Source organism: Pteronotus mesoamericanus, unplaced genomic scaffold, assembly GCF_021234165.1.
Source record: "Pteronotus mesoamericanus isolate MK-2021 breed Mesoamerican mustached bat unplaced genomic scaffold, CSHL_Meso_final scaffold_476, whole genome shotgun sequence".
Taxonomy (NCBI): domain Eukaryota; kingdom Metazoa; phylum Chordata; class Mammalia; order Chiroptera; family Mormoopidae; genus Pteronotus; species Pteronotus mesoamericanus.
Window position 1 is genome coordinate 2,203,255 of NW_026555318.1, and position 26,060 is coordinate 2,229,314.

At 48.8% G+C, this 26,060-nt stretch overlaps 1 protein-coding gene and 2 non-coding genes across 5 annotated transcripts in view; all 3 read left to right on the forward strand.

Annotated features, from left to right (window-relative positions):
* Positions 1 to 26,060, forward strand: part of MED24 (mediator complex subunit 24) — a 31,515-nt gene that overhangs the window by 2,253 nt on the left and 3,202 nt on the right. Inside the window, exons 2-23 of one of the 3 annotated variants that reach the window (XM_054593820.1) lie at positions 4,472 to 4,722; positions 5,048 to 5,200; positions 5,627 to 5,793; positions 5,882 to 5,964; positions 15,364 to 15,402; positions 15,721 to 15,794; positions 16,157 to 16,389; positions 16,534 to 16,590; positions 18,030 to 18,141; positions 18,299 to 18,449; positions 18,725 to 18,838; positions 19,370 to 19,417; positions 19,812 to 19,894; positions 20,181 to 20,267; positions 20,737 to 20,848; positions 21,334 to 21,476; positions 22,011 to 22,048; positions 22,495 to 22,577; positions 22,964 to 23,142; positions 23,261 to 23,360; positions 23,669 to 23,844; positions 25,692 to 25,956. In XM_054593820.1, coding sequence (XP_054449795.1) covers positions 5,664 to 5,793; positions 5,882 to 5,964; positions 15,364 to 15,402; positions 15,721 to 15,794; positions 16,157 to 16,389; positions 16,534 to 16,590; positions 18,030 to 18,141; positions 18,299 to 18,449; positions 18,725 to 18,838; positions 19,370 to 19,417; positions 19,812 to 19,894; positions 20,181 to 20,267; positions 20,737 to 20,848; positions 21,334 to 21,476; positions 22,011 to 22,048; positions 22,495 to 22,577; positions 22,964 to 23,142; positions 23,261 to 23,360; positions 23,669 to 23,844; positions 25,692 to 25,956 — 2,307 coding nt within the window. In that variant the 5' untranslated portion in view covers positions 4,472 to 4,722; positions 5,048 to 5,200; positions 5,627 to 5,663. Of the gene's footprint in view, positions 1 to 4,471; positions 4,723 to 4,984; positions 5,201 to 5,626; positions 5,794 to 5,881; positions 5,965 to 15,363; positions 15,403 to 15,720; positions 15,795 to 16,156; positions 16,390 to 16,533; positions 16,591 to 18,029; positions 18,142 to 18,298; positions 18,450 to 18,724; positions 18,839 to 19,369; positions 19,418 to 19,811; positions 19,895 to 20,180; positions 20,268 to 20,736; positions 20,849 to 21,333; positions 21,477 to 22,010; positions 22,049 to 22,494; positions 22,578 to 22,963; positions 23,143 to 23,260; positions 23,361 to 23,668; positions 23,845 to 25,691; positions 25,957 to 26,060 lie in introns of those variants that run through there. The other 2 variants (XM_054593822.1, XM_054593821.1) reach the window with 2 other exon arrangements.
* Positions 6,107 to 6,270, forward strand: LOC129087095 (U1 spliceosomal RNA). Its single transcript, XR_008530878.1, has one exon. It is a non-coding gene; the product is annotated as a U1 spliceosomal RNA (small nuclear RNA).
* On the forward strand, positions 22,315 to 22,416 carry LOC129087097 (small nucleolar RNA SNORD124). The gene has a single exon (XR_008530880.1). It is a non-coding gene; the product is annotated as a small nucleolar RNA SNORD124 (small nucleolar RNA).

Sequence of the window (26,060 nt, forward strand, 5' to 3'; positions counted from 1 at the left end):
AGGAGTTGGGAGAGAATCCCAAAGCATGGGACACATTTGTGAGGTGAGCTTGTTTACACTCTGCATCGATCAGGCAGAACCAGGAGGCAATGGAGATGTCTAGCAGTCATCTGGATCAGGGAAGGGTGACAGAATCAAGAGGGGAAGGTGGAAGTGCCATCGTTTTGTCTCCCCTCCATTCTGACTTCCTCATCATATCTCTCTGTGATGAAAGGACTTAAAGATATTGGGCGAGGAAGACTTTCTGAAATCCTAGACCCAGAGTTATAGGAAATGAAGTGCCTCTTGACCCACCTTTCCCCGCCCCCCGCCCCGTCACGGGCAGAATGGGGTACCTTGAACTCAAAGACGAGAGTTCACCATTCCTATTTTCTCCTTACCTCTCCCCCTTCCCTTGGCTCCCGAGATGGGCTGCTGACAGACCTGGGCAAGGTCGAAGTGAAGGGCACGCAGCCTCCAAAGCAGGCACATTGCCAGATGCCAGGATCTGGCCCAGGTCTGGGCTTATAGCCCCTGCCCTTGTGTTGTGTCACTGCCCTTTCCACCCCCCTCACCCTCCCTACCCCCAATTCTTGAAGCATCTAGCTTTTCTCAGAGTCATTTCATCCCCAGCTCCTGTTCTCTACTTGCCATGAAACCCCACCCAGCTGTCTCTTACCATCCCCCACCTCTGCTTCAGGGCTGAGCCTGGGGGAGAGCAGGAGGGTGGGGCACAAGTGGTGAAGGATAGAGACCCTCCAAGGGGGATACGCCTGACACCCCCCTCCCTCTTAGATTTTGGTTGCCATGGAGGCAGCAAGAACAGCCTGTTCTCTGGGCTCCCATGGCAGCAGCTGTGCCCAGGTCCCTCCCTCTTTTCCTTCTTGCTTCCCTCCCTCCCAGGCTGTTGCTAGGAAGCACCCCAAGATTTCTTGAGGGTCCCACCCCTAGAAACCAGGGATCCAGATCTCTTTCTGAAGAGCTTCCCCTAAAAGCTGTGAAGCCAAGACCCCATACAACATCCTCCTTCCCAGCTAAGAAGCCCCAGGCTATTTGGGGGGACAGGGTATAGGCCCTCTACCATCCTGCCCTGGGAAGAGCTCTGTGGCTTGGGCCTCAGCTATTCCCCTCCCCCACCTCATCCTAACCTCTTAGGTGGTGGCAGTAAGTGATTAGGTGTCCAGCAGAGGACCTCCCCCCGACCCCCGCCCTGCGACACTACAGATGCAGCCTCACTTTGGGGAGTTCTAGAAAGATCACCAGCTAAAAGAACCTAAAATTCAGGTGTTTCTTCCCCCTTAATGATCTTTCAATTAAAAAGAGATGGTGGACATAAAGGAAAGAAAGTGGGGACGGTTTCTGGGAACTGGAGATCAAGCAGCAGAGGTGAGAGACAGGGAAATTAGCAAACAACTGCACTGCTGAAAGTGAAGTGGGCGCTTAATGCCCCCCTATCAATCACCTCTGTCCCATCAGGTGCCCTGGTTATGGGTCACAAACACAGGCACCAGGGAAGGGACTCAGGCCAGGCTGAGCCCTGCTTTTGACAGCTCAGACAAGCAGTGAAAAGGAAGCTTATGCCTTCTCCAGGTTGTCTTTCAGGGTTTCTCTTGCTTTTTATTCATTCATTTGATACATTTTTTAAAAATTATTTTGAGCATTTCGCATGTGCCAGGTAATGGATCCCCTAAAGTTCCCAGCTTCTGGTTTCACTCCCAGTCAGCCCTCCTCCTGCCTTTGCCAGGAGAGAGAAGAGGAGGGGTGGGGACAGCTTCCTTCACCACTGAGTCTGGGTCTTTACCATACCGCAGCCCTCCCCCTTCAGCTAAAGGCTGGTGTGAGGCCAAGGGAGTAGAATGGCTCTTAGGACCTGGATGGAGGGGTGGTGCAAAGGAATGGAAGGCTGGCCCTCGCCCGGCCACTGCCCAGGCCTGGGGTCACCATGCCTCTCTCCTCTGCTCTGAGAGGGAAGGCCTCCTCCAGGGTGTGAGAAAGGAAATTACTCGGAGGATGCTTCAGATTCTTGCTTTTTACTGTTTCGGTTGGTCTTTTTCTGGACTTCCTGGGGGTCAATGGGAAGATAGAGACATAGAACTTGAGGGGGGGTCCAGTACCTAGCTGCCCTGAGCTAGGCCCACCATGTTGGTCTCTCTCCCATGCCCTCCACCCAGACAGATAGAAAGCAGGGATTTTGAGGCCGGTACTAGTGGAGGCAGGGAACTGGTTTGGAGCCAGCGGTATTGGTATGTGGGAAGGACTTTCTTTCCCCATCTACCTGCTGCCAATTAACCCCTCATAGTGGGGGTACCGAGGCCAGCTTCCAAAAGAAAATATTCCATTAGGGGAGGGGAATGACTCAGTTTCCCTGTGTCTTCTATGCTTACCAAGTATTCCAGTATTTCTGAGCCTAGACCCTTATCCCTTTTTCTTGTGCTTCTTTCTAGCTCAGATAAGGAACGCCACTGTCCCCTCGGTGACTCCAAGCCTTGTTCCTCACAGCTTCCTACCCTACCCTGAGCCCTCATTCTGGCCCAGCTCCTTTTCTGCCGCTACTCCAGTGCCGCCATGCCACTTTGCCTGGCTGGCTTCTGCCTGCCCCTCTCCTCTCCAGCCAGACCCCGTCCGTCCCCGGCCAGACCGCCAGCAGAGGAAGAGGTGGGGGTTTAGGCCTGGGAGCGCCGAGGTGGGAGCTCAGCCTCCATCAGGGTGAAGAAACAGACAGCAAAAGAAAGTGGAGTAAGAGGAGGTTTTGAGAGGGACTGTGTGAGGAGAGGGTTTCCCTTGTACAGCCAAAGGGGATGTCAGCGCCCCTTCGCTCACACGAGGGAGGATTATCATGGAGTCCCTTGATTATCCTTGTGGTGGGGAAGCAAGAGAGCTGGTGGGTCCTAGGAAACTATTGTGAGGTGGAGAGAAGAGGAGATGTATGGGATGGCTCTCTCTGATATTCACAGACTAGGAGTCACAACAAAGTAGAGAAGCTGAAGGAGTCCCAGACTGAAGGAGTCCAGTCCTTGGGGAAACCCTGTCAAGCCTAGAGAAAGGGCTGCTGGTGAGAGGTAGGGGGACAGGGGAGGCGGATGGCCCGACTACAAAAGCCACCTTGCTACTGTGAAGTGGGAAGGGGTGCCCCCACCCCAGATCTGCCAGCCTTCCTGCCAGAGTGAGGTGGTTTGAGCTGAGACTGTCTTCAGGGCCCAAATATCCCCCACTTCCACGTGGACTAGACCCAACACTCACTAGCTCAGTCAGGAGCAGTCACAAAGTGGACAGCTTCTCGCCCAGAGGGGCGGTGTAGGCTCTGAGGGATGGAAAAGGAGCTGCCGAATCCAGAAATGGCTCAAGGTGGGGGGCCTCTGGCTGCAGTAACAGGAAAGGAATGGGAGGAGGGGAGCAGGCTGCTGAGGTTGAGTGAGGGGCCCGGGAGAGAAAGGGATGCCAGGTGCGTGAGAGACTGCAGAGCATCGGGGTTTGTGGCCATGTCGTGGGGCGGGGGCAGGCGGGAGGGGGGCTTGGGGGAGGCTGGAGGTTAAGTGTGAGGAGTCTGGGTTCTCCCTCCTTCCTGCTTTGGAAGCTTTGGCTACACATATTTGGCAGCTGTTTTGTGTAAACACCGTTCCCCAGGGGTACCCCTTGGGCAGGCACAAAAGGGAGCAGAATGGAGGGGATGTGGATGGTGCATTTGGGAGGGAGAATCTGGGCGATAAGCAGGGATGCCCTTAAAGGGACGTGATCTGGCCTTCCTCCAGCTGCACTCTCCCCCGCCGAACAGGAGTCCTTGTCTCCCTGTTTAGACTACGTTCCAGAGACCCAGGATCCGGTTATTTCTTGTCCTGCAGGCCACAAATGTGCTTCCCAAGCCTGAGTGGGCTGCTCTCCCTGATTCATTTCCCTGGGGACTGATTTTGCCACTGAAAGGGGGATCAAAGAGTGGTTGTTGGGGAAAGTGGAGCTTGGACTCCTGGACTAGGATATCAAGCGCCTCAGGGGATGGGACGGGGAGCTGAAAATAGGACGCTACCTGGGGCCTCCCTGTTTACTCTCGTCCCTGGTTGTAAATGTTTGGGACAACCTGTCCACAGGACGGGGTGAGGTTGAGAGCTGAGTATAGGGAGACTCAGACATTGGCTCAGAAGGGGTTAGCATTTGCTTGTGGGCTTCTGACTGAGGGGGAAAAACGGGCCGATGCCCGAAGCCATGGACATAATTATTTACAATATGGTTCCATAAGATAAGCGAGACATCACATTGTTTTTAATAACTTTTTTTAAAGAGAATACTTTTAGATATACAGGAAAAAATTTGAAGATAGTAGAGGGCCCCTACTACCCCAAATCCAATTTTCCCTGTTGTTAACATGTTACATTAGTATTAGTACATTGTTACAATTATAATTGTTACAATTGAACCAATGTTGATACACTGTTATTTACTAAAGTCCATGCCTTACTCGATTTTTTAGTTTTCCCCTCATGTGCTTTTTCTGTTCCAGGATCACATCCAGGATACAGAGTTACCTTCAGTCATCATGTCCCTTAAGACCCTCTTGGCTACGACAGTTTCTCGGATTATTTTTTTATTTTCGATAACCGTAACCTCCGTTTCCTCCTCACTTGCCTCCTGCGTCTCCCAGCATTCAGGCAGTCTGCAAGGCCAGATTTTGGGAGGACCGCCAGATTTGTGGGTGAAGCGGTGATGTGTGTGTGTAACTGACGAAGCCTCACTGTCGCCTCAGGAACACAGGTATGGAAATGAGAAGAACCCTGGTAGACCCAGAGGTTTAGGAAATAATTTGTTTTTAAAAGAAAAAGGCTAGTAAAGATGAAACGCCTTGCTAAACGAACGCCATCCCCTCGCTGCGCCTAATTATTTAGCGGGTAATGAAGGAGTGCGCGAATAGGATTCAAACGACCGGCGGCAGTGACGTCATTGGGCGACGCCCGGCCGCGAGCGGATTTACCAGAGCCCTCCCCGCCCACCCCCCAGAGTCCCTCGATACCTCACCTCCTACAAAGTCCTTCCTGAAGGAGAGAAACAATGTGGGCTGACTGCTCATCTTCCTCGCTAGCTCAGTCCGAAGAACTACGATTCCCAGAAGACATCGTGGCGTGACCTGTCTCTTGCTGCATTGGCTCCTGTACATTACTCCCAGCCAATAGAAAAGTAGCTCTTTGATAAGTGCCAAAATGGCGACACCTAGGACCTAGGAGTAAATTGTCCGGTAGGCTTAATTTGGGGAGCTGGTGGATGAAAGAGAGGGAATTATAGTTTCACGGTTGGGGAAGTTGGAGGAAGTGGCGGGGCGGGAGCACCTAGATTTGGGGTGGTGGTGCCTAAGGGACGGAGCCTGAGCTAAGGGAGGAATTAGGCAACCAGAACTGGCTTAACCCTTTGCTGTCCTCTTTACTCGCATTAAGCCCTTTTGGCAACCTTTTCTTTCGTGCTCTGGTTTAAGAAAGGATGGTTCAGGAGGGAAGAACCTAACTGGATCCTCACCACCCGCCTTCCCTTTTTTTCCTTTTCAGTTCTAACGTCTCTTAAATCTCCCTCTATCTTCTCCTCCATTCTATTTAACTCTGTCCTTCCCTTGTTCTTTTCTTAGTATCTCCTCTTCCCCTTCTCATCCTCGATTTTTCCCACCTCACAGTTGACCACCACCGGCCCCGCCGCCTCAGACTGAAATCATGAAGGTGGTGAACTTGAAGCAAGCCATTTTGCAAGCCTGGAAGGAGCGATGGAGTGACTACCAGTGGGCAGTCAACATGAAGAGATTCTTTCCGAAAGGAGCCACCTGGGACATTCTCAACCTAGCAGGTCTCAAGTGAAGTAGGAAGGAAGGATGAGAGAGCTAACCCCAGAAAAGTTGTAACCACACAGTCTTACTTTGTTATTCCCCTTGCAGAAGCACTACTGGAGCAGGCCATGATTGGACCTTCCCCCAATCCGCTCATCCTGTCCTACCTGAAGTATGCCATTAGTTCCCAGGTAAACTGCCCTATCGCAGAGAGTGAGGGTTTGAAGGTCAGAGACCTGGAGTACAGCTGTCAGCTCACACTGTCTAGGTGAATTTGTTTGAACACATCACTTCCCTGAGCCTCAGTTTTCTCATGAAAAGAATAGTATTTCATAACTTACCTGGCTGGGGAGATACCGTGATCACAAAGGTGGTTTTCCCAGGGCGAGGCTCACCCACTGTACTCCGGATGTGCTGACCCCTGTGATTTCTCCAAATGTGGGACACTTGACTGCATAATTTGTGATAGTAGGGGACTGCGTTTGCGTTCTCCCCTTGGCGGTGGGGGAATACTTCATTGGTTGTAATGAGTATTACATTACCTTGTTCTACAATAAATATTTATGAGTGTTTGTATGTGCCAGACAGTGCTGTAGGCCATGGGGGTATGGCTGTGAACGAGATCTGATCCCAGTACCCAAAGTATTTAGCGGGTAATGGAGATTAAATAAGCAGTGGGGCACAGGGTAGGCTTATGTTATATGCTAGGGCAGAGTAATATGGGGCTACATGAGAGGGGCACCTAATCCATTCTGCACAATCAGGATGGGAGGAAGTGATGTTTAAACCAAGGCATGAATGTTGAGTAGGGGTTAGCCGGGCAGACTGATGAGAGTGTACAAAGTAGAGAGAAAAGCATATGCAGAGGCTAGGAAACAAGGATCACATGGGGTTGGTTAGGAGCAGAAAAAAAATTTGGTATGGCAAGAGCAGCAGTTGTCATCTCAGGACCTTTTTTTTTAGAGATTTTATTTATTTATTTTTAGAGATAGAGGAAAGGAGAGAGAAAGAGAGGGAGAGAAACATCGAATGGTTGCCTCTCACATGCCCCTCACGGGGGGCCTGGCCTGCAACCTAGTCATGGGCCCTGACCGGGAATCAAACCTGCAACTTTCAGGTTTGCATCCAGTGCTCAATCCCCTGAGCCTCACCAGCCAGGGCATGGACCTTTCATACTCTTAAAAATTACTGAGACTTCCATAGAACTTTCATTTATATATGATATCGATTCATATTTACCATTTTGGAATGATAGAATAAATTTAAAAGTATTTATGTATTTAAAATTAACAAAAAATAAACCTATTACATGTTAATATACATAGAAGTTTAATGAGAAATAACCATATTTTCCAGAACAAAAAAAAAGTAGTGAGGAAACTGGCATTGTTTTGTATTTTTGCAAATTAGTGTCTGACTAAATAAAAGACAGCTGCATTCTATCTGCTTCTGCATTCAGTTGTTGCAATAGGCTGTTTTGTTTGAAGTATATAAGGAAAATCTGGCCACACACATCAGATACTTAGTTTGAAAAGGAAGGAGTATTTTTAATTAGCTTTTCAAATAACTGTGGATATTTTTCTTTGATACTGCACTAAAATTTAACAGGCGATGTGAAACCACATCAGTGGACTTTTTACATTATTACCATTGGTCTCTTTCTTGCACTTTAAATAGATTTTTTTAACCATGCCTGATCTCATAATACCATGAATTGGTCATTTCGAAAATACGCATTACTGAGTTATACTGTTTTAAGTGGAAGAATACTGTGATAAGACATATATATTTAACATGCAATAAAATACACAGATCTTAAGATTAATTCAGTGAGTTTTAGCAATTGTATAGACCCATGTCACTCTATCTAAAATAAGATACAGAACATTTCCAGTCTCCCAGAAAGTTCCCTTGTGTCCCTTTCTAGTCCATCCTCCCAAAACCACTTAGTGTTTTCTATCACCATAGATTAATTTTTGGATTTTATAAAAATGGAGTTACAGAATTTATACTCTGTATACTCTCTCTTATTTCATGTAAATGTTTTTAAGCTTTATCTATATTGTGTATGTTCAGTAGTTCATTCCTCTTTTAAATTGCTGACCCTCAGTTGGCACCGAGTTCTTGTGCTTCCTCTTGCCTCTTAGCATCGTGCCTGCTTTCCATATTAGCACGTATTTACTACCTTATTCTTTTCCACTGCTGCATAGTGTTCCATATGTACTGTAATGTGGTTGTTTTTTAAATTTTTTATTGCTGTAATCAATATTTCACTGAATATCCTTATACTTATTTCTCTGCATCTCTGGGAGTATTTTCCTAGGTTAGATACCTAGAAACGGAATTGCTGGTTTGAAGAGTACCCACATATTACACTGTAGATTCTGCAAATTGCCTTCTAAAAAGAATTGCCTCAATTTACACTCCCCTCCATAGTGTTTGACAGTATTTCTACACACCTTTGCCAATGCTGGATAGGATCCATGCTTTTTTGCAGAAAAGCAAAAAATAATACCACGTTATATTATGCATTTCCATGGCTGATGTTGAGCATATTTTTCTATGCATATCTTCTTTGAATTACTTATGTATACCATTTACCCATTTCTCTATTATCTTATTTTTTTGTAACAGCTTCATTGAGACATAAATCACGTACTATATATACACAGTTTACCATTTAAGATATAGAACTCACTGGTGTTTAGAATATTCAGAGTTGTACAACCATCACCACAATCAGTTTGAAACATTTTCATCACTCCAAGAAGAATTCTTACTGATTTTTAAGTGTCTTTTAATACACCCTATCTTGTAATTCTTATCTGTTATCTATATATTTTAAATTTTCTATCACATTTTTTATCTTTGTGATTTTTATTTTCTTGGCATGCAGAAATTTTTAATGTTTTTGTTGCAAGATTTAATCACTTTTTTCCCTCTGTGGCTTTTGTCTTACATTAGGAGTTACCTGTTCCAAGGATCAAAATATATTCTCTAATTTCTGCCAGCATTTCACTTTTATTTTTTATTTAATTTTTGTTTTTTCTTTTTTAAAATATATTTTATTGATTATGCTGTTACAGTTGACCCAATTTTCCCTCTTTGTCCCCCTCCACCTGGTACCCCCTGTCCCCTCCAGCAAAACCCCTCTTAGTAAACCCCTCTTAGTTCATGTCCATGGGTCATGCATGTAAGCTCTTTGGCTACTCCATTTCCTATACTGTTTTTAACATCCCCCTGTCTATTTTGTACCTACCAATTTATACTTCTTAATCCCTGCACCTTTTCCCCAATTTTCCCCATCCCCTTCCCTCCTCCCTCCCAACTGATAAACCTCCAAATGATCTCCTTATCTATGATTCTCCCTTATCTGTGATTCTGTTTCTGTTCTGCTTGTTTGCTTAGTGTGTTTTTTTTTTTAGATTGTGGATAGTTGTGAATTTATTGCCATTTAATGTTCATAGCTTTGATCTGCTTTTTCTTTAAGATTTTATTTATATTTTTAGAGAGAGAGGAAGGGAGGGAGAAAGAGAGGGAGAGAAACGTGACATGTTAGAGAGACGTCGACAGGTTGCCTCTCTCACACCCCCAACTGGGGACCTGGCCTGCAACCCAGGCATGTGCCCTGACTGGGAACCAAACTGGCAACCTTTCAGTTCGCAGGCCAGCACTCAATCCACTGAGCCACACCAGCCAGGGATACTTTCTCTTAAATAGTTCCCTTTAACATTTCATGTAATAATGGCTTGGTGATAATGAACTTCTTTAGCTTTACCTTATCTTGGAAGCACTTTATCTGTCCTTCATGCCCTTCAATTCTAAATGATACATTTGCTGGATAGAGTAATCTAAATTGTAGGTGTTTGATTTTCATCACTTTGAATACTTGCTAGTCCCTCCTAGCCTGCAGCATTTCTTTTGAGAAGTCAGCTGACAGTCTTATGGGGATTCCTTTGTAGGTAATAATCTGCTTTTCTCTTGCTGCTTTTAAGGTTCTCTCTTTATCTTTAACCTTTGGTATTTTAATTATGGTGTATCTTGGTGTGGTCCTCTTTGGGTCCATCTTGTTTGGGACTCTGTGCTTGTTGGACTTGAATGTCTATTTTCTTCACCAAATGAAGGAAGTTTTCTTTCATTATTTTTTCAAATAAGTTTTAAATTTCTTGTTCTTTCTCCTCTTCTTCTTCTGGCACCTCTATGATTTCGAATGTTGGTATGTTTGAAGATATCCCAGAGGCTCCTTAGCTATCATTTTTTTGGATTCTTTTTTCTTCTTGCTGTTCTGATTGAACATCTTTTTCTTCCTTGTGTTGTAAAATCACTGATCTGATTCTCGGCTTTATCCACTCCATTGCTGGTTCCCTGTAAATTTTTCTTTATTTCACTTAGTGTAATTTTAATTTCTTCCTGGGTTGTTTTTATGTTGTTGAAGTACCCAGTGAGTTCCTTGAGCATCCTAATAACCAGTGTTTTGAACTTTGCATCTGATAGATTGCTTATTTCCATTTTGTTTGGTTTTTTTTTTTTTCCTGGAGTTTTGTTCTGTTATTTCATTTGGGCCATATTTCTTTGTCTCCTCATTTTGGCAGCCTCCTTGTGTTTGTTTCTGTTTTATTAGGTAGAGCCGCTTTGACTCCATGTGTTAGTAGCATGGCCCGTCTGGATGAATGTGACTACGTTAATTCCTCGATGATCAGACTTGGTTATACAGCACAATTTTTTGATGATTCTGGGTGATACTTGTTTTGTAGCCTAGTTGTAATTTTTGCTGTGTTTGTGCAAGGAGGTAAGGAGGCTATGCCTCCATCTTGGCTGGAAGTCAAGCTCACTTTTATTTTTAAGATTTCTTTTGTCTAATACATTTAGAATTTATTGTAGCATGAAGGGGAGATCCAAATTTATGTATTTTTCCAAACAGGTGCACGGTTGGCTCAACTGCCTTTATCGAATAGGCCATTTTTGGTCATATTTTAAATTCTCCTATAGACAAGACTCCATTTCTTGGCATTCTAGTATATTTCATTGATAGCTTTGTTTTTTCTTGTATCACTACTTTACTTTTTTAGTTACTACACCTTTATGGTATGTTTGGTAAGGTAAGTCTTCCTGTAGTTTTATTTTTCAAAAATTTCTTGACTGTTTTTAGGCATTTTCATTTCCATACAAATTTTAGAATCAACTTACTGAATTCCTTTTAAAGTTCTATTATATTTTTATTGGGATTTCTTTGTGTGGGTTTGGGAATTTATGGATCAACTTTAGTTCATTTCTTTATTTTTTAAAAGAGTTTATTTATATAATTTTAGAGAGAAGTCAGGGAAAAAGAGAGGCTGAGAAACATCACTGTGTGAGAGAAACAGATCAGCCGCCTCTCACACGCCCCCATCTAGGGACCTGGCCTGTAACCCAGGCAGGGGCCCTGCCGAGGAATCAAACGGGAGACGCCCAATCCACCTCCCAATCCACGGAGCCACACCAGTCAGGGCCGTGGATTAACTTCAGAAAAATCACTCCGGTTGTAGTTTGAGGGATGAGTTGGAGGGGAGTAAGGCAGAAGGGAAGGAGACCATTTAGTCTGGCATATTTTTTTTTTTCTGTAAAGGACCAGATAGTAAATACTTTTTGTTTTGCAGACCATACGGGCCTGTTGCCACCATTCTGCCATTATAGCTTGAAAGCAGATATAGATAACATGTAAACAAGTGGACATGCCTATGTCCTGATAAAACTTTATTTACAATAAAAATGTGATAAGCCAGATTTGGCTTGCAAGCCGTAGTTTCCCAACCCCTGATTTAGGCTAATGGCAGTGATTCAGGTCAAAGATGATACTAACGTAAACTTGGGAATTGGCAGCAGACAAAAAAAAAAATGAATTCAAGAAGAGTTCAGGACGTGGCATTGAGAGGACTGGTGATTTCACTGGATGAGAGGCACAGGAGAGAGGGAGAAAAACAAGCTAGTGTCCAGGTTTCTGGTTTGGAGGACCGGGTGACTGATGGGACCGTAAGAAAACAGTGGGAGCAGAGTAGGACGGTTGTTAGGGTCGGCAGGCAGGTGAGGGTGGAGACGGCGTGCTTGATTAGGCCTTGTTATATTTAAGGCATCGCTGTGTGCTATCAAAGAAGATACTCGGCAGGTGAACATGCATGTCTGGAACTCGGAAGTGAGGCTGAGACCAGAGCTATTGATACAGGAGTCATCATCTGCAGACGGAAATTGAAACTCTGGGCCTGGGCGAGATTGCCCAGAGGGTGTGGAGAGGGAACGCGGAAGGGAGTGACCCGAGCCAAATTCCTGAGGAACACATGCAGGAAAAGAAGCCCTTACAGGAGTCTGGAAGGAAGGGGTCAGCAAGGAGAGAAGAAAAGCAAAGCAAAGCACGAGAGGGTGGTATGAAGAAAAGCCCTGGGAAGAAGGAGAGGACTGAAGAATGAGGCGGCGTTTCCCGGTGTTAGATGCTGCCGGGAGGTCAGTAAGATCAGAACTGAGAACTGTCCACTGGGTTTAACAGGCGTTTGCTGATGAGCTTAATGAGCAGGTTCAAGCAGTGGGAAGGACAGAAGTGACTGCGGTGGGTTGAATTACCACCAGGAGGTGGGGAACTTATGCCTGTGGAGAGCAGGAGAGAGGGTGATGGTTGATTGGAAATGCGGGGTCTGCGGGAAGTTCCTTTAAAAATAGAAGAATCTTGAGATATATAAACTCTGATGGGAAAAGCAAGAAGGAGAAAGAGGCTAAAGGAACAGTCAGAGAAATAAACAAATGTGAAAGACTTTCATGACTTACAAAGTGCTATGCAAAATTAGTAATTTATTTTTCCTTCAGAGTCAAGAGGCTCTTTGGTCCAGTGCTGTGCTCGTAGAGGGCACTTAGGAGCAGTCGGGTGTTGAATATGAAGGGCGGAGGAGATTGGAGCGCAGCTGCGGGGTCAGCCTGGGCTAGCCAGGTGTGTAGTGGACCAGAGAGATGGTCCCGGCCTCGGGCTGGTGGTAGTTTAGAGCTCCTGCGTTGATGGATATATTAAGATTGGAATAGGTTAAATCCTGCTGTGAAAAATGGTTCGCTGCATGGAAAGTATTTTTAGGTCTCTAGAGTAGAAGTGCTTTATTGATAGTGTTAGCAAAAATTTACTGAACAGAATTCTTAACTTGGATACCATGCAAAGGTATTATAACGAATGACATCCCTCAAAACACACAGAATTGGGGGTTTTTCTGGTAGTTTGGGGTCCGTTTCTAGTGGGAACATCCAGCTCCCCCTTCAGGTTGGTATCCAAAAAGGTTCAGTTCTCTGCCAAGCTCTTGCTATGGGGACATCAGTTATAAATAAACAAACACTCGCCTGGAACGTTGTGGTCATCTTGCCCAGGCAGGCTCCCAGCTTTCTGATCGCTGTCAGACACTAGCATTGGCTTTGCAGTACATCCTGCTGAGAGTGGCGCCAAACACTAATTGTGTATTTAAGTCTTCTGTGTGTTTTGCACCTGTTTGTCTAAGAATATTAAATATGTCTGAACAGAGAGCAGTCTGTTCACATGAGGGAGAAATTAGACATGGAAGGCATTGCCATGCATGTGAAATTCGCCATACTGAGGTCATTGAGGCTGACTGAGCTTTCTTCTTAAATCTTTGGAAATTTTTATTTTTCTAGTGAAGACAACCCAAGAGGCAGGTAATGAATTATCTTGACAGCTTCTCTCATTGTATTCTGCTTTTTTATTTGGTGTATTTTGTCACTGATTTTAAGTGTATGATTGTGACTGGGTTTTTTGGGAGGGTTTTGTTAGATTTTTTTAAATTTATTTTTTAGTGAGAGGGGAACAGAGAAAGAAAGAGAGCGAGCGAAACATCGGAGTGTGAGAGAAACATCTATCAGTTGCTTCTTCTATGCCCCCAACTGAGCACCTGGCCCACAACCTAGACATGTGCCCTGACTGGTAATTGATCTGGCGACCTTTCGGTTTGCAGGATTACGTCCAATCCACTGAGTCACACTGGTCAGGGCTATGACTGTTTTCTATAGCGTTACTCATATTCTATCAGCATGCTATAATTATAATTTTTAAAATATGACAACTTAAAAGACTTTCTGAAGAGTTTAATTTTATTCAGGACAAATTATTTCTTTTGAACTATACCTCTAATCTTATGGAGATAAATAGGTTTTACTAATAGAAATTTGTTTTAAGGTAATTTTTTTTTTCTAGAATGTTAGTTATTAGAATTCATCAGTCCAAAGCAATAAAAGTTTACAGAGGACCTACCACCATCTGTTAGGCCCCAGGCTAGGTTCTAGAAAAACAGACATAAATTTATCATTATTTCTGTTCTTAGGAATCTCAGTCTTCAGGTGGAATTTCCCAAAATGTATTTTGGAAATATTAGTTAAATGAGATTCCTTGGTCAAATGAGTTTTAAAATTATTGCTTGCTTCATTTCTAGTCATCTGAGAAATTCTCATCTTATACTAGAATATTGTGGTTCAGAGAGATCCTATAGTAAAGAAAGAAAGCTCTTTACTGAAAGAACCCCTACTTTAAAGAAAGCTCTTTATATATGTTTAATCCAAGATTTCTCAAATTCATACCACACAGAAGGTGTGTATATGTGTAAAATTTCTGAACATCTTCAGGAACCTTTGGGACAGCGTCACCCAGTAGAACTTTCTACAGTGATAGAAATATTCTGTATCTGCTGTCTATTATAGTAGCCTTTAGCCACATGTGGCCATTGAGTGCTTGCAATGTGGCTAGTATGACTAAGGAACTGAATTTTAAATTTTGTTTAACTTTAAAAAACCAGATTCAACTAGTCGTGTTTCTATTGCACAGTGCAGCTTTGGAAGATACTTTGGGAAATGCTGACCTAAGGGTGTGCTATTCATTCTATAAACATTATCAACATGTTCATTGGTCACTGAGTAAAAGTCTCGTTGTCCTCAAGGAGCGCCTAGCTTGGTGGGGGCAGCAGGTGCCCGCTCTGCCGTGATGGACAGAGGGGGTTCTTGGAGCACAGAGGAGGGAGTTCAGCGTTGGGTGGGAGGTTGAGGCTGATCAGAGAAGGTGTCCTGAGATAGTCCTGGAGCGTAACCCCAAGGAGACTGAGTAAGAGTGTGCGTAATGAAAATCACTACCTATTTCAAGGTGCAGTTACCACCTAGTCCCTGCAGGGACTGTGTGCTTGTCTCCAGTTCTTGTCCAAATGATGTCACAGTGTGTGGGAGTAAAGGAGCATAGCCCAGCTCTTGTCCAGCCCGCAGGCAGTCAGTCAAACCTTGCGTGTAGTGGATAGCGAAGCACGGCCCCTTTGAATACCCTCAAATCTCCTAAAGGGACTTAGGCTTACGATGTCGTTTGCGGTGAGCTGATGGGAGGAGGACCGGTGACCATGCCTCTCTTTGAGTACTGTGCTAGAAGGCGAGTGCCAGGCACTCTGGGGTACCGCCTCGCTTTGAATAGGCTGAGGGAGGCGTCTTGAAGCAGTTGAGGTTTTAGGAGAGCCGCAGTGACTTTAAGTATCAGCGTTGCTTCCTCTCAACTGTGGGACACCGGTTGTCTGAACTTTATCTTTTTTCTTTTCCTCCAGATGGTGTCCTACTCCTCTGTCCTCACAGCTATCAGTAAGGTATGACCATAGCCACTCAAACTAGGTGGGGGGTAGAGGGACAGGGATATGGCAGTGACAGAAGGGGCCCCTCCTCCTTGACTGCTCTGATCACGTGACCACTGAGGCTGGCATCGCTGCCTTCCACCGGCAGGAGGGGCATCCTGGGAAGTGGGGGCTGGCAGTTGGGAGCCAATTTCCAAGGTTGAAAGGATGCCCAGTCTGAAACCTGAGGCGGGAGGAAAGAGGAGCAGGAATCCTGAGCGTCCCATCTGCCTCATGTGTGAGACCCGGGGTTGACTGGGACATTCTGTAGCATCACCACTGTTCTTTCCACAGTTTGATGACTTCTCCCGGGACCTGTGTGTCCAGGCTTTGCTAGATATCATGGACATGTTTTGTGACCGACTAAGGTAATAGCAGGGGTGAGGGGGTCACAACCTCTAGCATTAGCATAGTATAAAGGAGAAGCTCCCGAGTACATAGACTGAGCCCAAATCTGTCGCTTCCCACACTTTGTCCCCCCTGCTCACCCACACCCACCCATCCGCATCCTTTTCTATTTATGCCTTAGGACAAAAATGCCTCCTCTCGATTGGGAGTAGCTCACTTGAAATCCTGTGCAGTGGAAGCCGACAGGGCTGCCTTCCCTAGGACTTGGCTGGCGTCCTAACCCCCTTCCCTAGAAGGGGAGTGCCAGGCACTCTGGGGAACATTGGCGTAGGTCAGATTTCAGCCTCTGGAGCAGAGACAGATTTTGCCTCCTTTCCTGTAGCTGTCACGGCAAAGCAGAGGAGTGCATTGGGCTGTGCCGGGCCCTTCTCAGCGCCCTCCACTGGCTGCTGCGCTGCACCGCAGCCTCTGCAGAGCGGCTCCAGGAGGGTCTGGAGGCCGGCCCGCCAGCCGCTGGGGAGAAGCAGCTTGCCATGTGCCTGCAGCGCCTGGAGAAGACCCTTAGCAGCACCAAGAACCGAGCCCTGCTCCACATCGCCAAACTAGAGGAGGCCTGTATGTCCCCTCGTTCCCCTGAGCCCCACCTGCCACTGCTCCCATTTCTGGTTCTTTAATCGAGAGGGGAGAGGCAGGATGGCATCCCACTTCTTCCCAAGAGGATCTGAAATCATCCCACTTCCTTTTTTTTCTCCCCATAAGCATTGCATACATCCCAGGGACTTGGGCAGGGTGGCACCCGAGCCAATCAACCAACAGGTATTTACTGAGCATTGTTGTATGCCCAGCACTGTGCCAGGTGCTGGGGGCGGGGGAGGTGGGGGGCTACCGGAGGAGCATGTGGCAGGGTCCCTGCCCTCAACCAGTATACATGCTAGTGGGGAGCAAGACTAGTGTGTAATATACATGGAAAGAATTAGAGGACAAGGCAAGCACATGATCCATCCTTGTGTTTGTCTCCATGTTACTGATCATCTGAAAAACAAATAACTCTTGTGTTTGAGCGCTGCCTAAAATGTCCCTTAAACACGATACCTGTCTGCTGTCAGGCCTGCTGTGCCGTATACGTCTTGCACATGTTAGCTGTCAGAACCCTCCAGAGCATGAGATCAGACAGATCATCCAGTGGGAGGAAAGACTCTGATATTCCGTCTATGGGGCCTGAAGGCTGCAGTCTTCCTGTGGCTTGGGACCACCTAAGGATCTCTCATTCTCCAATAATGAGAATGTTAGGGTGGTTTACCTCCAGGTCTTCAAGACCTGGTTGAAGAACTTTTATAGGATTGGTATATTTATTACTTTTCAAAGTATGTTTTATCGCCTGTGGAAAGTACAGAAAGGTGACCACTATGTAAAAATGGGCTGTGTTGACAGTTTCGTACCCATCTTGAACACTTGACAAATGTTTATTGGCTGAAAAATGAATGACTATTTAACTTACTTTTAATGGGTCTCAAATCTTTCTGTTTTCCCCCCTATGCTACATGGAGGTTAATGGGCTAGTTGGTGCCATTATTCATCATTTGAGCCTCTGGAATTGTAACTAGGATAAGTGACATCACTCAATGCTAAATCATGTAGTATAGACCATGACTTAAGGCATTTAGGAGGAGAGAGCAGTGGGTTGGACCAGTTGGGTCAGTTGTTAAAGGAGCAGGGGCTTAAACAGAGGCTGGGGGACAGCGAGAGCTGGAGAGGTGAGGATGAGTTGGAGGGGAATTTCAGAAGGGAGGACGGCTAGAGCGAAGGCCCCGACAGGGAGTGGAAGGACAGATGGCCATGTAGGAGTCCAGCTTGACTGGCTTGGAGCGTGTTGGCTGCTTGCAAGGCTGGCACACTCCTGCGGTGGTTTGTAGCCGCCTCCCTGTTCCAGCCACTGGACTCCCCCCGCCCTCCCCGCCTCTCTCTGCCACAGCCTGTGTTAGGACACACCTAGTCTCTCCAGTTGGCTGCACGCATCCCCTAAAGGCAGGCCTCCGGGAATCGTTTCTGGGGGCTTCACTGTTGGTATGCACCCGCCTTCTAAAAACAGTGCATGCGCCCCCCGACCCAGGTCCCCAGCCTCCATGTCACCCTCAGGGGAAGCCTCCCGGCGTGGTTCTGTGATCCTTGGAGGTGCCAAAGTCGAGGAGTTTGGGGCCAGTCTCTCCTTCTCCTCTGTTTCCCGTCATGTTTCCGCATTTCCTTTTCTCCGCCAGCCTCCTGGACAGCCATCGAGCATTCTCTCTTGAAGCTTGGGGAGATCCTGGCCAGTCTCAGCAACCCCCAGCTCCGGAGCCAGGCTGAGCAGTGCGGCACACTCATCAGGAGGTACCCAGCTCCCAGGGCGATGGTGGCGAAGGGAGAGACGACAGGCCCGGCGGGGGGGCGGGGCATGTGGCACCTGGGCCCGACCCTCCTGCTCTCACCTGCTCTCCAGCTCTTCCCAGCTCACCAGACACCATCTGCTGTGTATCTGCCCCTGCAGCATCCCCACAATGCTGTCTGTGCACTCCGAGCAGCCGAACAAAACTGGCTTCCCCACTGTCCACGCGCTGGTCCTGCTCGAGGGCACCATGAACCTGACAGGCGAGACGCAGCCACTGGTGGAGCAGCTGATGATGGTGAAACGCATGCAGGTGGGAAGCCAGCGTTGCTTCTCTGTCCCCAACGTGGCTGGTCCTTTGGGGGCAGGAGGGAGGATTCTTCTGGTCCTTCTGGGAGGAATAGGGTTTCTCCTGTTCACGTGGGAAGTGGATCCCAGTCCTGCACGGTTCTGCCATCTCACCTGACGTCCCCAGTCCTCACAGTCCTGTGTTGCGCAGTCTCTGACCCAACCCAGTCCCCAGGGCCCGCAGGAGGCAAAGGGGGAAACGGGGCCCCTCTAATGCCTTGCCTTCGGGTCTCCCTGCAGCACATCCCCACCCCGCTGTTTGTCCTGGAGATCTGGAAAGCATGCCTCGTGGGGCTCATCGAGTCTCCTGAGGGTACAGAGGAGCTCAAGTGGACAGCTTTCACCTTCCTTAAGGTACCTGGGACGTGGAGCAGCAGGACAGCCAGTTTAGGAACGGTTCTTGGGAAAAGCAGCGACACTCTGGACCTTTGCCCTGCGTTTCTCCCGCTGGCGTCCTGCCCAGCCTGCCAGATCCCCAAGCACAAGTTCCCATCGATTATTTTCTCTGCAAGTCCCAGGGCCATATTTAGCCCACTTGGCAGGCCTCTGCTCTCTCTTAGCACACAGGTGCTGGTTAGCCTAGTCTTTAACCCACATGGGGCAGGGCAGCGAGCCCTGGTCTGTGAAGCAGGAGTCCCACTTTTGCGGATGGCACTTCCCTGTTGAACCAACAGCAGTGGGGGGTCCCTGTGTCTTGGAGGTGGAAAGCACCAGGCCCTGGGGTACCTGTCGGCTCCCTGGTGCGGTTCCAGGAATGCTTTCACTCTCAGGGCGGGGGCGTCCCTGTCTCTCTGCCCAGAGCAGGGGCTAAAGCGGACGCCCTTAGTTCTGGGTGAAAGAGAAGAACTTGAGCTCTCTGTTTTTTCCCCCTGCCTCATCCTCTAGATTCCACAGGTTTTGGTGAAATTGAAGAAATACTCTCATGGGGACAAGGTGAGCAGAAGAAATAAGATGGAGGGGGGCATGGGAACAGGGGAATCCTTGTTTCCGCCCTGGAGAAGCAAGGGCAAGGGAGGGGCCCCTAACTGGGGAGTAGTGTGTTCTTGTGCCTGGGGAAGGGAAGCGTCTGTATACCTGGGCATCTGTGTGCAGCACACACCTGCACCCAGTCTCCAGGCAGAAGGCCGCCGGGCCGCTCGGGAAGCAGGTTGCCTGAGATGGTCAGGGCCCGGACGGCCTTCTGCCCGTCTGGTCACTGGAAGCCAGTGGGTGGGCATGGCCGACTTGCAGGCTTTTGTCCCCAGCAGTGTCCTTGTGTTCCTGCATCGCAGGCTGTGGGTGGGGAGAAAGGCCTAGAAGCCATGTGGCCCTTCCTGGCTCTTTGTAGGACTTCACTGAGGATGTCAATTGTGCTTTTGAGTTCTTGCTGAAGCTCACACCCTTGCTGGACAAAGCTGACCAGCGCTGCAAGTACGAACTCCCCCACTTCACTCTACTGGGAGGTTCCCTGGGCTCTTCCACTGCTCATCTGTGTCAGATAAACCTCAGAGGACCATCTCACTGTTCGCCCCCCTTGGCAGGAGCAGGAGGCACCTGCTCCATGTGTGCCTGGAGCCCAAGCCCCTCCACCCTCTGGCTCCCCTCTGGCACGTTCTTTATCCCAAAGGAGGGAGGGGAGTGGGCTGGGACCCACTGCCCCTGCCCTCAGGAGTCCCTGCGCTACCCAGTCCTCTCATCATCTTTTTTCCCCTCACAGCTGTGACTTTACAGATTTCCTCCTTCAAGAATGTAGGAAGCAGGGGCTTCTGTCTGAAGCCAGTGTGAACAACCTTATGGCCAAGCGGTAAGCGTGAGCTCCCTCGGGCTGGTCCAGGCCCCCTTTGGCCTCCTGCCTCGTGTCCAGACCGGGCTGCTGGCTGCCTTTTCCCCTCCTGTCTAGAGTTTGGGTTGCGGGTGACTGGAACCAGGCCTATGTTTACCAGGAACAGGAGACACTGATTTCTGCAGACTAGGGTTTTGCCTTCTTGGGTGCTGTGCTCTTAACTCTCAGCCTCCTTTGTGATCAAGGCCAAAATCTTTAATCTTACTCCTAAATCTTAAATAAGCTTTCAGAATAGATGTAATGACCAATGACAAATTGAAGCTACTGCAATATTGGATACACTTTCATAAATGTCACTGGGACACCAAAAGTTTTCACGTGCTTCCCACCTTCTCTGCGAGCCTCTGCTTCTGGGGCTGGACTAGGGCGGGGGTCATCAATTTATCTCTATCCCTGTTCTCTCCTCTTGGCCAACTGGTTATGGCCACAGCGCGGCAGACCGGGAGCATGCGCCTCAGCAGAAATCGGGAGAAAATGCCAACATCCAGCCCAATCCTGGTCTGATCCTCCGAGCGGAGCCCACTGTCACCAACATCCTCAAAGTGAGTGCGCCTTCCTCTCGCCACCAGGGCCATTTCTTTCCTCTTCCCAGTTTTTCCTCTATTTCTAGGTAAATAAACAAGAGGCCATAGACCTCTCTCTCTTCTGGCTTTTAGACATAGTTACCTTGGAAGCAGAGAAACGGGGAAGGCAAGGGAAGCTTTCCTTGGAAACTAATTTATTGAGCAGCTCTTATAAGCCAGACACTGTGGTAGGTGCCTTCCCTTAGCTCGTCTCTGACAGAAACAGCAGGGAGTTGCACAGCCATGACCTCGCTGCGCCAGCCCCACCACCGTTGTCCCAGGTCAGTTGAGAGGGACAGAGTGGAGAGCAAGGATAAGGTTAAGGACTGTTTCCTAGATTGGAATCAAAAGACATAGATTAAGTCGCAGGTCATGGTGTACACACAGAGAGACATACAGAGAGAGAGGCTGTGGCTAGGGGTCTTCAGTGTTCTTCAGGACCTGTTTTCCTGTCGTGTCCCCAGACGATGGATGCAGACCACTCCAAGTCCCCAGAGGGGCTGCTGGGGGTCCTGGGCCACATGCTGTCTGGGAAGAGTCTGGACTTGCTGCTGGCTGCAGCCGCTGCCACTGGGAAGCTTAAGTCCTTCGCCCGGAAGTTCATCAAGTAAGGAAGGCAAAGCTTCTGACCAGGGCCAGGGAGGCATATCAATAGGAGGAGGTGCTAGGATGGGGTGGGGCCTGGGATCTGGGTCTCCCCAGGGATGCTCAGGCCAAGGCAGTGCACCCCCGCTGGAGACCCTTGGGGAAGGACTGTCTCTCTGGATACGGAGCCTTTTTTCTCTTTAGCTGAGGATGAAGTGGAGGAATTTAAGGAGGCGACAAGACATTGAACAGTTGGCGAGGAGGGATTTCATGGGTGCCCCATCATTAATCAGGGGCTCTCAAATCCTGTTGACATTTTTTTGGTTAACCTAGCATTTGGTATATAGAATTTTGCTCTATTCCGTACACCATTCTCTAGGTCTGGGAAATTTTTTAAAAATACAGTTCCTTTTTCTGTAGCAATGGTGTCAATGTTGAGTTTAAGCTGTAATTTGGACACTAGCAACCATTTCTCTGAGCGGGTGTAGCCCCCCGACCCCAGCTGTTGCGCCGCCCTTGCCCTGGGTGATGCGACCTGTCACCATTCCCTCCACAGTTTGAATGAGTTCACGACGCACGGCAGCGAGGAAAGCAGTAAGTGCTCTGCGCACCCCCAGGCCTGGTTGGCCCTGAAAGACGGGCGTGGAGGGAGAGCTTGAGAGGCAGGAGGATGCCTTTGTGCATCCTGGGTGGCTGTTTTCTCCCCCGAATGATGGCTGATGAAGCCTCAGGGTGGGCGGGGGGGCTTGAAAGAGGGTAATGCTGGGAACAGGATTCTTCTACAACCACCCCTTTGTCTCTCTCCCTCCCCCTTAGGGTTTGGTTGGGTTTTGGGGGGGAAGGAGGGTATCAGGAGTCTTTGATTCCAAGGAAGGGATGATGTTCCAATTGAGACTCAAGAAAAGGATTCTGAGCCTCAGCTGTGAAGGAGACACTTGGTTCCTGACCTTCCTTGAGGTGAATCCTGATCCCCACCTGACCCAGACCAGGGCTTTGGGCCCTGCCCCAGGCTGCAGGGTCAGCCTTCTCATTCTTCACAGCCAAATCCGCCTCCGTGCGAGCCTTGCTCTTTGACATCTCCTTCCTCATGCTGTGCCACGTGGCCCAGACCTACGGCTCCGAGGTGAGTGAGAGGGGAGGCAGGGAGGATCAGGGGCGCTGAGTGGGTAGGGAAAAGTGGGAGGAAACAACCAGTATCTCTTCCCCTTATCACCCGTTACCCAGCTGCAGTTACCCCTGTCAGCCAGCCCAGACCAAGGGTTCTGCCGGCTGTGGGAATCGGTCCCACCCAGAGACACTTACGGATGCCCTCCTGGCCTATCCCAAGTCCTTCAGGGCCACACTCCCGACCACTAGGTGGCAGCATAGCCCTGCTCTTTCTCCTTAGCTAATTCATCCCTGATTCTTCAGAGGGAAAGGGAGAAAGGGGCACGGTGGCGGGGGATGGGAAACAGATGCAGGGCACTGTGCCCTCCCCACTTGTCCGGTGACTGTCCCTTCCTTTCCCAGGTGATTCTGTCTGAGTCGAGCACAGGGGCAGAGGTGCCCTTCTTTGAGACCTGGATACAGACCTGTATGCCCGAGGAGGGCAAAATCCTGAACCCTGACCACCCCTGCTTCTGGCCGGACTCCACCAAAGTGGAGTCCTTAGTGGCCCTGCTCAACAACTCCTCGGAGATGAAGCTGGTGTCAGTGGCCTGGGCGCCCTCTCCAAGGGTGGCGGTGGGGGCAGTGCCCAGTCCCTCTCCTTCAGCCCGTCCCTCGTTCCCCTGTGATGATTCTTCTTCCACCCTCACCCCCTCGCAGGCAGATGAACTGGCACGAAGCCTGTCTCAGCATTTCAGCTGCCATCTTGGAAATCCTCAATGCCTGGGAGAATGGGGTACTGGCCTTCGAGTCCATCCAGGTAGCCCCATCTTTACAGTAGCCTTTCTTCTTCCCTGGGACACAGAACCAGATAGATTGTTATATTTCATAAGAACAAAAAGACCCTTAATCCAGGAGCTCATGTTTGGATGTTGATCTTCCTTATAATCATGTTAGCCACTCCTTTCCACTTAGGTAATTTTGGGGAAATGGAACCTGTGGTGAAGAGAGTTGTGGAATGTGGCCCAGGGCTCCACCTGCGGCACCTAGCTGCCTGCAAAGGCTGGGGAGAGCAATGGCCGGGGAGGGAGGAAGAGCGACCCCAGGCACCCTTTTCCCCTCTCTCAGAAAATCACCGACAATATCAAGGGAAAGGTATGCAGCCTGGCAGTGTGTGCTGTGGCTTGGCTTGTGGCCCACGTACGGATGCTGGGGCTGGATGAGCGTGAGAAGTCACTGCAGATGATCCGCCAGCTGGCAGGGCCACTGTACAGTGAGAACACCCTGCAGTTCTACAATGAGAGGTCAGTAACCCAGCCCCTCCCTCCTGGGAGTCTGCAGGTCTGTTGTGAGCAGTCAGCTCCTCCAGTAACCGGTCTCCTCTTCCCAAGAACACTGCTCACTTGCTCCCTCCCTCCCTCCCTCACTCACATTCTTACCCACGGATTCACTCCCTGATTCAGCAACATTTCAGTGTGTGTGTGACCCAGCGCCTGCTGTGTCCCAGAATCCAGACCCCGAACAGCTATGATTCCTGCCCTCAAAGAGTTGTCATGTTCTGGAGAGCTAGCTTGCCAGAAGAACAAAGTGCTTATCTTAGCTGCGTCACTGCCGAGAAACTGTGAGCCTGTCTGCAGGTTTTGTAGACCGTGAGCCTGCCCACTCCCCTCGCTCCCCACCTGGCTATATGCTGCGACAGTTTCTGCCTTGGCTCTTCAAGGGCTTAGAGAACCAACCTGGTGATCTCGGCCATGTCGAAGTCAGTGGTGTTGGTTCATAAGCATTTTTTTAAAAAAATTATGGCAAAAAATACATAATAAAATCTACCATCTTAACCATTTTTCAGTGTACAGTTCAGTAGTGTTGATGTATATTCACATTGTCATAAACAGATCTCCAGAATTTTCATCTTGTAAACTCTGTTTCCATTAAGTAACAGCTCACCCTTTTCCCCACACTCCCAGCTTCTTGTAACCACCATTCACGGTACCTTCTGTTTCTATGAATTTGACTACTCTAGACACCCCAGGTAACTGGAACCATACAGCATTTTTCTTTTTGTGACTGGCATATTTCACTTAGTGTAACGTCCCCAAGGTTTGTCTACATCGTAGAATGTATCAGAATTTCCTTCCTTTTTAAGACAAATAATACTCCGTTGTGTGTATATACCATGTTTTGTGTATCCATTTGTCAGCTGATAGACACTTGGGTGTCTACCACCCCTTGGCCGTTGTGAATAGTGCTGCTGTGGACATGGGCATGAACAATGGATAAGTTAGGAGTGATGACTCACAAGGTAGCCATCGCGGTGCCTTAAAAGGGAGATGTGGGAAATTGAGCTGAAATAAGGTTGGGGAGGGCCTACGAACTCTCATATTTTTCCCTTGCCTCTTCTTTTTCTTTCTTCCCTCATCATCCTCCTTCCCCAAGTGATGGGATGTCCGCTCTCACATAGTCCAGTCTAAGCACCCCGACTCCTGTCTGGGTGAGCCATAGCGGGGAATCTGTGGCTCCATTGCGCAGGTAGAAAAAGTGGCTCTCAAAGTCACAGTGACTTTCCCAGAGCCACGCAGCATTCCAGGGACAGTTCTCAGACCCAGGTCTGTACTCACAGTTCAAGACTCTTCGTGAGAAAATTCCTGGATATGCACTTGCATTTGCCCAGCTACCAAGGGCCGGGAAGAGTCCTGTGGGGGCAGCCCTGGGGCCCTGTCCTGGAAGCAGCAGTTTACATTGGTAGGAGGCCAAGGCAGGGCGGGGACCCCCCTCAAGCACTCAGCCCAGAGGGAAGTGATTGTTCGTATTTATGCCAGAGGATTGGTGTGGCCAGCCAGGGGGGTGAGGGAAGCTGGAGAGCGAGAAAATGTGAATATGCGCTGCATAACCTGGGGAAGGAGAGCACCCCCGCAGTAGGCTCTGTGCCCAGCAGGCAAGAGTCCTGCCAAGAGCAGGACTGGTAGGGTCAGGTCTGCTAGGGGGTTGCAACTTCCTCTTGTCTCCTCCCTTAGCATAGAATGGGATTAATTCCCCAGGAATATTTCCGCAACCTGAGTCCTGGGAAAAGCCTGGCCTGGGTATTTCCTCGCCTCCCTACCCTAGCCCTTGAACCCGGTGTTGCCCAAGCCTCAGGGTCCCTCCCCTCCCCCAGGGTGGTGATCATGAGCTCGATCCTGGAGCACATGTGCGCTGACGTGCTGCAGCAGACGGCCACGCAGATCAAGTTCCCGTCCACGGGCATGGACACGATGCCCTACTGGAACCTGCTGCCCCCTAAGCGACCCATCAAGGAGGTGCTGACAGACATATTTGCCAAGGTGCTGGAGAAGGGATGGGTGGACAGCCGCTCCATCCACATCTTTGACACCCTGCTGCACATGGGAGGCGTCTACTGGTTCTGCAACAACCTGATTAAGGTACTTGAGGTCGGGTGGCAGTGGGAGCCAACATGGGCCAGTTTGGGGAGCAGGCATCCCCAGACCCTGGGAGACATCTGAGGAAACATGAGAGGCTTCTCCGG